This window comes from Stigmatopora nigra, chromosome 13 (assembly GCF_051989575.1).
Source record: "Stigmatopora nigra isolate UIUO_SnigA chromosome 13, RoL_Snig_1.1, whole genome shotgun sequence".
In the NCBI taxonomy this organism is placed as follows: domain Eukaryota; kingdom Metazoa; phylum Chordata; class Actinopteri; order Syngnathiformes; family Syngnathidae; genus Stigmatopora; species Stigmatopora nigra.
The window spans coordinates 5,661,237-5,677,206 of record NC_135520.1 but is presented as its reverse complement, the minus strand read 5'-3'; the positions used below and the strand labels follow the sequence as shown (position 1 = coordinate 5,677,206).

Genomic DNA, 15,970 nt, shown 5'->3' with positions numbered 1-15,970 from the left:
GGAGTTTGTATTAATGCTATCATAATGTTTAACCAATTTGGTCATGTTTCAAAAGATTAGCTTTATATGTGAAATAGTAAATATTTTACAACATGTGAACATCATTAACTGTTCATGCCATGTAAGAAACTATTCAGTGCTGTGGAATGATAAACGCTAAAAAGTGTTCAGGAACTGTCATAAAATTAGAATTCCACTAAGGGAAGTGCAGAGTGGAAAACCTGTACAATGCAATGGTTTTTTTTTAATAGGTCCCACTTTTTAAGTTGCTAACTATAGTACAACTTAAAAAAACAACAACCTGTGCTTACATGTGGTCCGTGATCCATTTTTATCAGTGGAATAGTATATAAAACTACGCTAAATTTGCCCAAGTTTACATATATGCCAAAAAAGGCGGAATAACAATAATGTTCATACAGTTGAAGTCCAAAATTATTTACAGAAACATCAATACCGGAGATTTTGTTTTCCGTTGCTGTTGCAGACTCAAATTGAATCCCATTTGTTTGTTTTTCCCACTTCAGGACGGAAAGACTGCTCTATACTGGGCAGTAGAGAAAGGTAACGCCACGATGGTGCGAGACATCCTGCAGTGTAACCCTGACACAGAGAGCTGCACGAAGGTATAACATTCCACATCTACATACTGTTACCTATCATGTACTTTTAACTCTTCAAACCATGTTTCTTTTGTTTTTGTTCTGTGAAAAAAAACACAAATTTAAAATGTGTGCAACTGTGTCTTATCTATCCTGTTATTTCAGGAGGGAGAAACCCCACTTATCAAAGCGACAAAAATGAGAAACATAGAAATTGTTGAGCTGCTACTGGATAAAGGAGCAAAGGTGTCAGCTCTGGACAAGGTCAATACTCTTACTTATAATTATTTAGTCATTTTCCCTCCTCTTCTCATTCAACTTTGTTTTTCATGAACAGAAAGGTGACACACCCCTGCATATCGCTATAAGAGGCAGGAGCCGGAAGCTGGCTGAGCTGCTGCTAAGGAACCCTAAAGATGGCCGCCTCCTTTATCGGCCTAACAAGGCTGGAGAGACACCATACAACATCGATTGCACCCACCAAAAAAGCATCCTCACGCAGATTTTTGGCGCTAGTAGGACCTTTTTGCTTATTTTTGTTGTCTAGGATTCATGAGACAACCTAAGCATTCATAATCATTGTTTCTTTCTTGTAGAACACCTCTCTCCAACGGAATCAGATGGAGACATGTTGGGTTACGACCTGTATAGCAGCGCTCTTGCAGATATTCTCAGCGAGCCCACCATGCAACCGCCAATTTGTGTTGGTCTGTATGCACAATGGGGAAGTGGGAAATCTTTTCTTCTTAAGAAACTGGAAGGTTAGGACTCGCACACCATCTCATGTTAAGTAAGTGTGTTATTTCAAGATCTCAAACCTCTCCACCTCTTTATCAGATGAAATGAAGACATTTGCTGGGCAGCAGATTGAGCCATTGTTCCAATTTTCCTGGCTGGTGGTTTTCCTCACCATGTTGCTTTGTGGTTCAGTCGCCGTCATCCTAGGCTTTACTGTTGATCACAAGTTGGCCATCGCTGTGTCCCTCAGCTTCCTTGCTTTGATTTACATCTTCTTTGGTAAAATACCTAACTACAATATCTCAATGAATGGCCAAGTGTCTCTCAAAATGTGGACTACTACATATGTACTCACTAGAGGGCGCCGCAATACAACAAATAAACCCATACGTTTTGTCTATCCTTCAGTTTTAGTCTACTTTGGAAGTCGCCGTGAGAGAGAAAGCTGGAACTGGGCGTGGGTCATCAGCACTCGCCTTGCCCGGCAAATTGGATACCTAGAGCTCCTTCTCAAACTTATGTTTGTCAATGCCCCCGAACTGCCTGAGCAAACCACCCGTGCACTGCCTGTCAGGTGACAGCAACATACAAAACTAAAGCAATTTTTTAATCTTGAATTTTTGCATGTTAAAAAAAACAGCTCTCTTTTTTTCCCCTCTTGGCTCTAGATTCCTGTTCACTGACTATAATCGCCTATCCAGTGTTGGAGGGGAGACTTCAATGGCTGAGATGATTGCCACGCTTTCTGATGCATGTGAAAGGGAGTTTGGTTTCATGGCCACTAGATTGTTCAGGGTTTTCAAGAATGATGAGATCCAAGGTAACTTTGTTGCTTTGTGTTTGGACTATAAAGGTACAATGGATTTAAGGTGCCCATAATAATGAACCAGTTTATTATTGTATTATTTTCTTTCCTAAGATGCAACTGATTAGAAGTTGCATTAGTCTTTCAACACTGTAATTATTTCTTTATGGATTAACTCTTTTTCTTTTATTCTTTGATAAAAGATGAATGTCTCTGGAAGTTATCATTAAACTGTTAAACTTAATCATTTTTTATAGTTTTATTCGTTAGTTTGATGTTGACTAACAATAACAATTTGCATTTCTAAGTCGTTAATAAGTTATTTATAAGCATTGTAAACAGGATGATGTCATTTTTATCTTCCTACCTATCAGGTAAAAAGTGGAAAAAGACATGCTGCGTGCCATCCTTTGTGCTGTTTTCTTTGACACTATGCTGTCTGATTGCTGGCCTAGCCTTGCTTGCAATATTCAAGGTGATTTTTTTAACCAACAATTTTCTATACATTCTATGATGCCATAGTGGACTAATCTGTGCCTTCTTGTCTAGGTTGACCCTGAAAACCTGACGGTGAATGCAGTACTCATCGCAATGGCCAGTGTGGTGGGCCTAGCCTTGCTTCTTAATTGTAAGACCTGGTGGCAGATGGGTGACTCTGTCCTTAACTCGCAAAGAAAACGCCTGCATAGAGCTGCCAACAACCTCCACCAGCTAAAAAGTGAAGGTTTTATGAAGGTAGAATACATTTGAATTTGAAATAACTGAAATTGTCTGGGATTTTAAATTGTTTTATTCTGCTCAATAGTTCACATGAAGGCTGAATGATCTACTTTTACCTTGTAAATGTTTTAAAGCCTTTATTTTTCTTTGTCATGGTAGGTTCTAAAACACGAGGTAGAATTGATGTCAAAGATGGCCAAGACTATTGACGGTTTTACCGAGAACCAAACACGAATGGCCGTCATCATTGACGGGCTGGATGCTTGTGAACAGGACAAAGTACTGCAGATGCTGGACACGGTGTGTAGATCTAATTATATTATTCTCATATGTGTCTAAAGTAAACAGCATGCCTTTTGCAAAGTTCACATGATGTTGCACACAGCTGCTATTGAGATGGGGATTCATCCCCCTTTGCAGCATACAAGAGAACGGTCAAGGGTTAACAACCGTGAAAAAATGCTGCACAAATCTACATCCCGTGACGCTTGGACACACCATTTAGTTAGCACTGTGGAAATCCCCTAAATAAGTGGTCCGGCCGGCACATACAAGTTTACTGTTTACTGTTACTCTGCTGCAGCTCGCTTTATTTCTGATTAGATAAACTCCTTGTTAACAAATTTCAAACAGGGCTGTGATGTGAAAACTCTTCTTCCCTCTAAATCATATTTAACAGACACATCCAATTAAATGGGGAAACTTTTGATATTGGGTAATTTTGTAGTGGAGATTGTCACATCTCATTTTCTGAAATGACTTTTATCATTAGGGTTGCAGGGGGGTGTCTCACACTCATACCTAGGGGCAATTTAGAGTGTCCAATTAGTCTTTGGAATGTGGGAGGAAACCGCAGTTCCCAGAGAAAATGTTCAACCTTTCATTTCAAGCCAAATGGCAACATTTTGGCAATTTTTGTCATTTGGTCAAATCTTGCAGTCTTCATGATAACGTTTTTTGCGTGAATGTTTCAGACATTTTTAATTCTCACTTTACAAAGATGTTAAACTGAAAAGATTTAGCTTCCCCCAAGGATATGACCTTTTCCCTCATAAGCCACCAAACAAAAACAGCATTATTGTATAGAAAAAGAACTTGTGACTTGCTTCCCCCCCACCACCACTTCCTAGTATGTTGTATTATTTTATATATGCTCATGCAAATTGTATGGCAATAATAAAACAATAACTCTGAAGGTTTGATCAAACATCAGCAACAAAATGTGTTTGAAAAGATACCCATAATTACGAATTATGTTGGCATTGACTCATACATTTTATGTCTTCTTCTTTTGCTAGGTACGCGTCCTCTTCTCAAAAGGGCCCTTCATCTCTATCTTCGCCAGCGACCCTCATATTATAATAAAAGCCATCAACCAAAACCTCAACAGCGTGCTGAGAGATTCCAACATCAATGGTCATGACTACATGAGGAATATTGTCCACCTGCCTGTATTCCTCAACAGCAGAGGCCTCAGCACAGCTAGGAAGCTCTGCATGGCAGCACCCGTCAATGGCGACAGCTTGGCTGCGGAAGGTCCAGTAAAATTTTGTTAAATAAACTATAGTTGGAAAATAACACTTTTTTTTTCTATTTCCTTTTTATCCCAGGTTGGAATGACGATGTTGACAAGAAGATGTCTCAGAATAGCCTGGCTCAAGACCAAGCCAAATTTGGGAGCAAAAACGCACTTAACCGCAGGGTAAAGAGTGTTTTTAAATCTTGTATTTTGAATCCCCAACATTGAACACATTTTCATTTCTTAGAGTTAAGAATCCACTTTTTTAAATGAAGGCCATTATAAACCTCAATTGCATTACAATAACATTTTAATATTTTAATAATGAAAGCATAACTAGTCTAAATATCAAAAGACAAAAATATTGGCTTTAATTACAATTAACTTGGAAGATCAATTGCTTGACATTATTACAGCACACTGTCATTTCATTTATTCATGTATGTCTTACAGCAATTTTTGCTAGTCGAGTGGAAAATGAACAACACAGACACAAAAATGTGAACTTTTTAACAAACGTATAGACTAATGGCCTTTTAAGAAAGAATGATGGAAATTGTATATGTCTATACAGCATTTTTCTGTGCAAAAACATTTTTAAATTCTCATATTGCTCATTGACTGCTGCAACATCTCAGTTGGGATACTTTGAATTTCATCCTAAATTCACCAAAATTTCTAAAAGTTTTTACTTATTCAAGGTCACTGTCTTGGACTGCTGTCACTTGCTCATGTTTTCCAATACACACTTTTCTGCAGTCACCATGTAACTGAAGAGCCTTTATAGTCTACACTTTCCATCATATTCTAATCTTCACCAACACCAATAATCATGGGAATTATTTGCATCTTCATCTACATCTTTGATTAGGTAGTATCAAAAGTCATTTATTTATATAGTGATAGTTAGCACCTTTCACTCTGTGTGAGACTTAACACCAGAGAAACCCTTGCTGATTTTTCATTTCCGTCGCCTCCTGAATAGGATGCTTAGTGCAGGCGTGGCTTTGGCAGGCAAAATGAAAGCTAGTGGACAGGAGGAGACACAATGATATGTACAGAGAGAGTAGTGCTGGGTGTGCAGCCAAGGCTCCTGGAGTAATTGATGTAATGGCTGTTTATCCTTCCTGCTGTGTCGCCACCATCTAATGACAAGGCATAGCAGCAGTGGGTCCCGGGAACAAAATACTGGCACTAGGCTATACTGGCAGGAGGTTAAGCGACTCTGCTTATGTCGCTGATGCCATCCTGCCCCCTGCGAGACCTTATCACAAATCCCCCACTTCCTCCCGCTCTTACTTGTTTGCTAAACTTTTATTTAGTATTTTCATATTCTTGGCGTCCTAGCACTCAGATTTTAGAGGCATCCTGCCCTTCATTCTCTTGGCAGGAGGAGGAAATGACAGAATGACTCATTTTTGTGACTCATTCTCTGGTTTGAACTAGTGGTATTTATGACTTTTTCTGTAGTATACAAACAAATATTTTCCATTTTGACAGTTGGACTAGCTTCCTTTGTTTAAAAGTTGAAGCACTTGACATTTTATAGCAGGAATGGCTTCTTTTTTTGCCTGATTCACTTAATAAATCAGCTGTCATGGTCTTCAGACAAAAAATCACAAATTATAGCTCTGGGGAGCATGATTTATATTCAATATATATTGAATATAATTCATACAATAACACAGACATGTTACTTTATATCGTATTGTATTATATCGTCAGGCAGCATACTACAATACACATGGCAATATAACGTGATTTACATAAGAAATTTAACTTTTGATAAAAGTTATCGCTATCTATTGCATTCATGTTAAGGCCGGGGGTCCTTGAGCTGTCAACTAAATACATTTTATTTTTCTTTAGAGAAATTTCATGTAGTCTGAGTGACCAATCAAGTGGTAGCCTGTCTGCAAAGCTTATGTACAGCAGTAAAGTCTATCTTTAACTTGAACCTTTCGGGTCCTGGCAGAGTGGAGGCCATATGCTTCATCTCCCAAAAAGAGGTCACAAGAGTGGTATTACGACTTCAAAGTCGACCAAAAGCCTCATCTTGGCTCATGACCATGGCAGCTGTCTGATATCATCACAGATGTTCCCCGGTAGATCTATGTCAATAGCCAGCCTCTGTGTCATGTCATGACTGTCCTGCATGGGACAGTGGCTCTTTGACTTGTTTTTCTCATGCAGCCACAAAGTTTTTCTCTTTATCAGATTATATGACAGGGAAGGGATAGTTGCTGGATAAGAATGTGTCTTAAAAGATTGGTTTCAGAGAGATTCCCATCGATTGTTTAGTTTTTTTTCTTTTTTTTCCCCCCAGAAGCTAATCACTCACAAATTTAGCTTCATGTGTTACTTATGAAAATCTGCTTGGAATATGCAATCGAATACATTGTTTACAGATGATGTTTGAACATTAAATTGTTGATACTGGCAATTTTGACTGCCTTGGCCCCAGATTACTATGACCCTAAGGCAGCCTCTGATCTCATGATGCAGTTTGTTTCCTTTTGGCTTCAGGGTACGCCATTCTGGTTTACAACTTCCAGGAAATGCTCCTTTTTAAGCTCCTGTGGGTGTTTAGTTGTCTTCGCAATTTTATTATTTTTACGAGTTTTACTGTTAAAAAAAACATCAGTATCATATCCCATGAGACTGCTCTTAGTTTCTAGCATGGAAAATATAAAAAAACTGTACATTTTTTAACAATACCTATCTTTGAAGGACACATACCGGCGGCGACAGATGCAGAGGACTATCACCAGACAGATGTCCTTCGACCTGACTAAGCTGCTGGTGACAGAGGACTGGTTCAGTGACATCAGCCCTCAAACCATGAGAAGGCTGCTTAATATTGTTTCTATTACTGGTAAACATGCACATTTTCATCAGCTTTCATTCTAACCTTCTGCTCTTTAAACACCAACTACAAACTGATGATTTTTTTTGGTATTTTCATGAATTTCACAGTCCAATTACAGGCCTTTTCTGCCCTGTTCACAGGTCGTCTGTTGCGAGCCAATCAGATAATCTTTAACTGGGATCGTCTGGCGTCGTGGATCAATCTGACCGAAGAATGGCCTTATAGGACGTCATGGATCATCCTCTTCTTAGAAGAAAGTGAAGGAGTGTCTGACCAGGTCTCTCTCAAGACCATCTATGAGAGGTAAGAACAGATGTAAAGGAGTCATTTCGTAGAATTAGACCACAACTAAGATAATTAGGATTGATAAGATATTGATAAAATAATACAAACATTGGTGAATACAAATTTGGTACCATAAATATAAATCTGTTGTGTTTCAAAATTAATCAAATAAATTGTAGTTTAGTTAATTTGCAAATGCATATCCGACAACCGTTTTATTATAAATTGATACTTGTTAATATATTAGAGTCCTAACGAAACAGCACTTCTGTAGTTGTAGTTCTCAATACTTTGTCTTCTCACAAATTTTCAAAGCAGAACTTACTGCTGATAAATACCTTAATAACTATAGCAATTTCTCTATTTTCCAAATATTTCTATCATAAAATACAAGTATTTATTTTCCTGCTTGAACAATGTTGATCAGCAGGTGGCAGTAGATGATTTTCATATCCACCAGCCTTTAAACGGTTATTATTGCCACATCTCTGTGCTCCTCGTTTCTTTTTTTGTGTTTTTTTTATCCCTCCCCATAATTCATGCGTCAAATTAGGACTCTATTTAAGTATGCAGGCTAAATTAATGACTTGACATGGCTTTCTTAGAAGCGGTCAAGTTAGTTTTAGATGTCTTTGTTGGAGCGGCGAAGAGGCAGTGTTGTGTGCAAACCGCAACGGTGACATGACATCTTTGTATTTATGCGGCCACAGATGCTCTTAGGCGGAGAGCTGTCGTGGGCTGAGTCGCCAGGGTTCAGGCGCTGTTATGCATCAGGCGCTGGCCTTTAAAGGTTGCACTCTGTCACAATACACTAGCACTTACTACTCCCGCGGCATGGAAGTGTCACACACACTTACTGTCAGCCGATCAGCCAGCTTGATTCAACAGACAGGCCTCCTCAATCCACAGAAAGCGACGTCATTAGAACAGCATTTGTGTCTTTGTCACCGTCATCTGTTTCCTTTTAGTTAATGTGTGGATGGCAGATTATTAAGTCAAGATAACTTTTTATTCTGTCACCGCAATTTAGTAGAATGTAAGCAGGGCCTGCTTGTGGGGAAAAAAGATTGTCCATCAAAAAGTCGCAGTCTTACAAAGCGTGGGTGTGAGCTCACATTTGCTCATTAGGCCTAATGTAGCCATCTTCCTGTTCCTGACCAGCAGCGCTGTCTGTCTTCATCTTCCTCCTCACTGGGTGTCTTTCCAAATGGCCGCTCTGTCCTGCTGTGGCCGTCGGACAAATGACGTTAATGATGATGACATCTTAAACAGGCCTCGCCTTGGGGCCTTATCTCGTGCACAAATCTTCCATTGATAAGACTCAGGTCTTTGGTCGTATCCGTCCTCAGATTCCTTTGTGTGATTCCCAGGCAATAATGAATACAAATCTAAAAAAAAATGACTCTGTTTATACATCAAACCACACCAAATTCAGGGTTTAGGCTTACTGCAAATGCAACCTAAATACCTCAATAGTGTGTTTTGCTGTAACACAGAAAGGAAATATAATATTTTCAGTAATATATTAAAAAGTGGAATGGATACTTGTGTTATTCACATTCTGATATTATTCTCAAACAAATTAGCAATAAAAAATAGTCTTAACTTAACTGGCATCCAACAATATCACTAGTGAACAACAAGCTCTAATATAGCTGACCATTTTAGTGTTTTAAGTCATTATGTGGGTCATCCGGGTTTAGTGCAGAAAAATGTCATTTTGGAACAGTCACAAAGTGTCATTACGTTCATTTTAACTAAAAATAGGGCCATTGTATCAAATATTAATAAATGCACCTGGTCGGTGCACATTTAATTTTTGAATTGAGCACTGAGCAAGTTATTACACAGCAATACTTCACTTCCCCTGAGCGTTAATAAGTGAATATATTAGTGTTGAAGTGAATGTGGGGGTGAGTAAGCCCTTATAGGTCAGCTGTCGCCCTGCATCTCAGTCACAAGGCAGCCAGCTCTTCCTCTCTTTTCTTCGTTATAAGCTACTGAGAATGGTATTAGCGTTTTGTAAATGGGAGAATGGCTAAATCATTCCCAAGGACTCTAAGAGGTTGTTTTTGAATGATTCTTTTAGAGAGCGAAAAAGGGCTGTAGCTGTAATCCTTCTCAGGTGATGTTAAGATTTAATACCGTAGCTTTTATCTGGGTTAACCCATGCATGACTAAGTTGTAAGCAAATATTTTGAACACTCATTGATCACAGACTCTTTGTGGCCTCACATCCTAACACAAGGATATATTTTAAAAATAAAAAATAAAAACTAAGGGTATAGTACACACGCAATCTACAACTTGTGCTAGTTGACTTGCAATTCCAGTTTCAAACATAATTTTCTTCTTTAGAATATAATGAGAATTTGTCACCGTCATTAATACCTTCTATAATGCAGAGGTAATATTTTTGGATACTTTAGTTCAATTTAAATGGGAAAAAAAGTTATTACCCGTGCCTGACAAACCCTTTGCGAGAGGAAAAAATAGTTTTTGTATGCATACCCTTGCCACAAGTTAGAAAGGGAACTGCAATGCCATTTTGGGAGAAAGCTATATATGTTTGTGAGTTGTGAGTATGTTTTGGTTTGTTTCCATTCCTGTTAGTACTGCTGTTTTCCTTGTTCAAACACTAATTGAATTTGAGCTTGCAGCCTCGTGACTATCATATTCGGCGCTCTTGCATGTCTCCATCTTTTGCATCCTCTCAGGGGTCTGTTTTTCTCCAGGTTTGGCTGCCATTAGAGCCTTAATGACAGCAAGTTAACTAGTGTCTCTGCAGCTTCATGGTGATTGCCCAAATGCAGGCTACCACTTCTAAATTCCATTAATTCGCCTTTCCTGTTGATTTCCTCAATGTAATTTCGAGTCATTACATCACATTTAGCCATTTAGTCCGTTTGTAGATTAACTTCTGGATTTTTCTCAAGACTCACAACTATTATGCTTCTAATTGATTGCATTTCTTCTTCTGTGAATAGCTAAATGCCGGTCGGTGTTTGAATCCTGAAAGAAAAACAGCATTGACATTTATTTGCTATTATCTTGGCTGCCCCATTTAGCTTTAATTGAATGACTCAATTGTAAATGCACCCTGCACTTTTTTAACAAACCTATAATAAGTTGTAGGCACAGCAGAACAGAAACTTTTCTCTTATCCTTAGCCATATTTTGAGGACATAAATACTCAAATGAACAAATTTGACCAGATATTGCATCCAGATGTTTAAAAAATAATTGGATGCAAATTTAGTTTCATTTATACCCATGCGTATAGCACAAGACTCACGACAGGTATTACCACTGTGGAGAATATGTAATTGTACTTATGCATCTTAATATAAAAAACTGATCAAAATGTTAAACATTCCCTTTTTCCTAAATTTTCAGTTAAAGTTCACAATAAGAACATTTTGGAAAATGTACCTTACTTTATGACAGCTTGAATTGTGGTTGGACTGCTTGCTTTTCAAGCATGGTTTGGATCTCGGCTCCAATCTTTATGTGTGTGGTTTGTAAAGTCTCTCTACTTCAATGTGTTATCTTCAGGTACACTGACTTCCTCCCACATCCCTAAATATTCATTTAAAGACTAAGTTATTTGTATATGCTGAACATGCAGCTTTAAAACCAGCCCCATTACATAGTAATGTCATAGAACACACACTTTATCTATAGTTGTCCATTGGGAGTAACGGCAAGCCTACACCTGTCAGTCAAATAAGACACTGTCAATGCTCTTGGATCTAAGTCAGACAAAATTCCACTGACTGTTCTCTTGGATTTTTTCCACCCACTTTAGTAATACATATTATTTCATATTCGGTGTTGATCGAGTGTGATTTCATTTGCCTGTTGTCACAACATTGGCCAGGCATGATGATTCCTCCAGCCAAGAAGTGAGCGAGACACTCCTGCAAAACACAAGGGAGCAAACCATGACAGACCGTCATGCAAATTCAATTGCGGGAACACCGTCACCCCTGTACCTTAGAGCACATGCTCGGGCTAGATGACTTACTTTGCAATCTGTATAGTCAAATATTTAATTTTCACTTTTGAATAAGTATTCGACGTCTCAGTCCCAGTTCAGTCCCAGCAGTGGGTTTATTCTTGGATGCCCAAATTCTGTTTTCAGCTGTAAAAGGTGCCATTGGTCCACTGAGCAGGTTCCTGCTCTGCTTTGACATCTGGTGCCCTGTTTGTGCCAGGATGCCCCTGCTGCAGTTGGAAATGGGTTTCTGGCCTCGTACCTGAATCTTCTCATCATTACACAAACCCACATACACACAACCTAATAGATACCACAACACTTGACCACATGTTCGCACCCGAGTTGTAGTAAAAGTGCAAACATGCAAAGTATCTTTGCCAATGCAATCCACCATATGTCATCATCAAGTCACACCTAAAAACCGTGCTTGTGGTTCTTGCCTCACAGAAACACTACTCTCTCACCAGTATATGAGCATATGTCCCTCTCAGCTCCTCAGAGATTCCGTGTAATTAATCAGACCCTGAGATGCCGGCTGCGTTCGACAAACAAGCACATTCACACAGCGCAGGAAGCGGAACTCTGCAAACAAAACTGCTGTCAGGTGAGGTTAAGGACAAAGGCTGAGAGTTGGTTTGAACAGGCGTCGTAGCTAAATTATTAAAGACTTGGTAGTGTTCTTGTTGGTTGCCATCTCACACCTTGTCTCACTTTGGGCTTCACTTAAATTGAATGCCATTGGTGCTAAAATAGCACTGTTGGTTGGCATATTGTGTTTAGATTGAATTCATTCAGTCACATAATTACGGAAATTTATGCTCCGATAACTGACTAATTCAAAACCTACAGGCAACCCTATATCCTCAATGAATTGGTTTAATTAATCAGATCTGATGTGGTGTGTTCGTCGTATTTCGATTTTAATCTTGTAATACTACAATGTATGACTTCTTTTCATTTCTTGTGGCACAGAAGTTGGGAAACGGTGAATTATTGGACACCTAAACCTTTTTTGGGACGGAGAGATAATCATATAGAGACTGAATATATAGACACAATTCAGTCTTAATTAGAGACACTCATCTGAAGTGCTGAAACATTAAGATGACATTCACTATTTAGTTTTACGTTGATTATTGTAATTTGGTTGCAATTATGTACTGGAATAAAAGTGCCGCTCCAGCGCTCTTGTTGGTGATTCCTTTTATGTGAAATTCTTTAGTACAATTTAAATTATCTTGCTGCGGAAGAAACTGGAGGGGCCCTTATCTGTTTCCTCAGCAAGAATACGTTCTCAACCTTAGAGGGTTGCCTCAAAAGGAAATTGATTCTTTGCTATGTGACCTGTTGTTCGTCGATGTACTTGTCACAACGTGTGCACATTGTTATTTTTTGTGTTTATGGAAAATCACTTTTCCCCCGAATTTAGGCTCATTCCCAATACATTTCTACTTTGTAGTTTTCCCGTTCAATGTTTAAACTCAAATAATTTGAATCAGACAGCGATAACTCAAGGAAATGTAGTTTAAAAGATTGTGTGGATTGTGTGTGTGTGTGTGTTTTCTCTTTATCAAGGAGGAAGCAAAACTCGTTAGCAGCCATTCACCACAATAGAGGTCCAATCTATTTGAACTGGGAGGGGCTGGTCAGCTTTTACAGGCATCCCTCCCAGTTCAAATAGATTAGAAATTTGTTGTCCTCATTTTCAAGTAATTTGTTCAGTATTTAGCTTTGTATTATTTATATACATATACATACATACAGATACAGAGATGCATATACATATATACATATACACATGCATATATACACATATACATGTGCAGATAGATATACATATATACATATACATACATATACATATACTTATATATCTTATCTGAAGAGCACACTTCCCATCTACTAGGTGACTTGTAAACAACTAGTAACAGTAAATATGTTGTGTTGATGGAGAAATACATGAAAATATGCATATCTTTGCAACCTGATGGTGTAGTGGTTCACTCACCAGACTTCTGTTGCAGGCAGGCGTGGAATTGATTCCCGCTCAGTGGCAGTATAATGGTGACTGCGAATGGTTGTCTGTTTTTATGTGTGGAATACGCCTGACTGGCAACCAGTCTCTGGTCTAGTTTGCCTTTCGCCCAATGTCAGCTGGGTTAGGCTCCCTAAACCTTAGGACGATGCGTGCTCCGGATGATGAATGAATGAAGATGCATATCTCTTTTGCGTAATGTGACTAGTTAACCCATTCATCTATATTTCTTACCCTGCCCAGACCTTGCATTGTCTAATTGAATGAGTAACTGATTGTATGATCAACCCCAATGAGCTTGTAATTTGTCCCTTAATAGCACTTCTACTGTACTTCTAAAGGGTGCAGGTGATTCTGGTGTTTGTGTGCAATGGCTTAAGATTGTGCTATCTCTATGTATGTGTGCAAATGGAAAGAACGTAATGTAGCATTCTTTGGTGCCAAATCCTTAAAGCCCTTCTCAGTTGTAAGCTGTGGTTGATGGATTAGTCTAATTGCTCTGAAATTCTTTGTTAAATTTGGCTGTTGGCTGTTCATTCGCTCCTTATTAACAAAAAGAGTGAAATTAGGATTTCAGTATTTCACCGAAACCGCAAGAAATGAGTGTGCATGGTGCATGGCCAGCAATAACTTTGATCAGTTCATCTCTGCTTGCTCTTTGTGCTCAAATTTGTGAAAGCTTGGAGGGATGAATATGAATAATAGTATGGCAAGAGGGTCAGCTCTGAAAATGAGATGCATAGCAAGATTTCAACTTTGCTGCATTGAGTCAGTGGTCGAGTGGTTAGTCCGTCTGCCTCACAATTCTGCGGTTGAGTGTTTGTTCCATGCCCTGCCCTCGTCTTCTTATATTTGCATTGAATCTATGAAATTTATTTGATCAAAAAACCCTTTTTTTATTTCAGTGCTGAGTTCTATTAGCAAGAGTGGCTTTCACTTATGGGTTTCAGCGTGGATTTTCACATTTTGATGAACTTTAACAAACTAAATGAACAAATGAAGTATTTTTTAAATAATTAATAGCAGAGAAAAATAACAAAGTAGTGACTTTGCTATATGTGAAGTTGTGATAGTCGTGGGATTACTGTAAAATGTTGCCATGTATTCTACTTTGCATTGTTCTTTCCCTTTCACAGCTCATTGTGTGTCCGATAGTGATTTGCTTTTTGACATTTTCCCATCCTTATCTGTGATATGTTGCTTCCTCATTCACCCAAGGATTACCATTTGTAAACTTTACTGCTCACAATACTGCTTCACTTTTCAAATCTTTGGTGAATAACAGACTTCTATTATAAGATGTATTCTCTTTCAGAGTGGATCACATTTGTCTTCACGGTAGCTTATTATCCCTCTTTGCTCAGTGGACTATCACATGGTGTGTTATATCTATCAAACAATAATAAGCACCCTGATGATTTCTGTAGTAAAATTAGTACGCTCTGATTTTGCATTAATCATGAAGTGAGGTTGAGTGTTTTTGCAGTTTGTCAACAAACAAAACCCTTGTTAGTCCAAGCAGAAGGTTTAGTCATGTTTTGGGGTTTTTCATGGAGTGCGCAGCTGGGAAAAAAAAGAGTCTCTGTTTCAGGGCTACACGTGAGTTTATTCAATGATTGAGGGAACCACAGTGTCCAGCGCACTGCTTACCGAGAGGCCGCTTACTGAATGTCTTTTTAAGCCTGTTTTGTTTCCCATTAGTATAAGCATCTGTGGCTTATGCGGGGATGTACCAGTCCATCTTAGTATAAGAAAGCTTAATTTATCAGACTAAACCCTGCCATGAATTCATATGCAAACCAGACATTACCACAAGACAAAAGTTGGCACAATCTGAGCAGAGTGGAGAGGAGATTGGCAGGAAGAACAGTGTGTCCATATTACTCGAAGTATTTGATTCCAATCAAGAAAACTCCTAGAATTTTGGAATACAAATAACAAAGCTTCATCTAAAGTGAAAACATTCATATGCTCCTTTTCTGAATTTGCGGTAGCTGTTTTATATGTAACATTATTCTTTTACTACATGCATGCCTGCCTGCTTCCATGTGAGTATGTTCCCAGACAGCCTGCATCCCCCCCCACCCAACCCCCCTAGAGAAGGGCCTTGCTTACTTCATCCACACACTTGGCTCAAGGTGCCAGGGGCTGTGACTCTGCCCAGCAGTGGAATGCATCGACCTCGTGCCTGGTTAACTTGTTAACGTCTTCACCCATGCACTCTCGCATTGGTCGCACAGCCTTTGACATTAACACTCTTTAGCTGCTCAAGTATTATGTACATAAGGCTTTGTCTGTTCTGTCGGCATCTCTCGTAGTCTTTGGGCCCCTTTATGGAAATGTTTGGCTGCGGGACCACCTCTTTGTGTGTGCTTGTTGTCTCTAAGCACAGAGGCC

The 15,970-nt window shown here is 38.9% G+C and overlaps 1 protein-coding gene across 5 annotated transcripts in view; it reads left to right on the top strand.

The window, feature by feature from the left end:
* Positions 1 to 15,970, top strand: part of kidins220a (kinase D-interacting substrate 220a) — a 35,764-nt gene that overhangs the window by 6,196 nt on the left and 13,598 nt on the right. For all 5 annotated transcript variants that reach the window (XM_077731041.1, XM_077731045.1, XM_077731044.1 and 2 more), the window contains exons 10-23: positions 528 to 626; positions 768 to 866; positions 940 to 1,117; positions 1,199 to 1,363; positions 1,440 to 1,619; positions 1,749 to 1,914; positions 2,009 to 2,160; positions 2,520 to 2,620; positions 2,695 to 2,880; positions 3,025 to 3,165; positions 4,164 to 4,401; positions 4,476 to 4,567; positions 7,115 to 7,259; positions 7,394 to 7,556. In XM_077731041.1, coding sequence (XP_077587167.1) covers positions 528 to 626; positions 768 to 866; positions 940 to 1,117; positions 1,199 to 1,363; positions 1,440 to 1,619; positions 1,749 to 1,914; positions 2,009 to 2,160; positions 2,520 to 2,620; positions 2,695 to 2,880; positions 3,025 to 3,165; positions 4,164 to 4,401; positions 4,476 to 4,567; positions 7,115 to 7,259; positions 7,394 to 7,556 — 2,105 coding nt within the window. The remainder of the gene's footprint in view (positions 1 to 527; positions 627 to 767; positions 867 to 939; positions 1,118 to 1,198; positions 1,364 to 1,439; positions 1,620 to 1,748; positions 1,915 to 2,008; positions 2,161 to 2,519; positions 2,621 to 2,694; positions 2,881 to 3,024; positions 3,166 to 4,163; positions 4,402 to 4,475; positions 4,568 to 7,114; positions 7,260 to 7,393; positions 7,557 to 15,970) is intronic.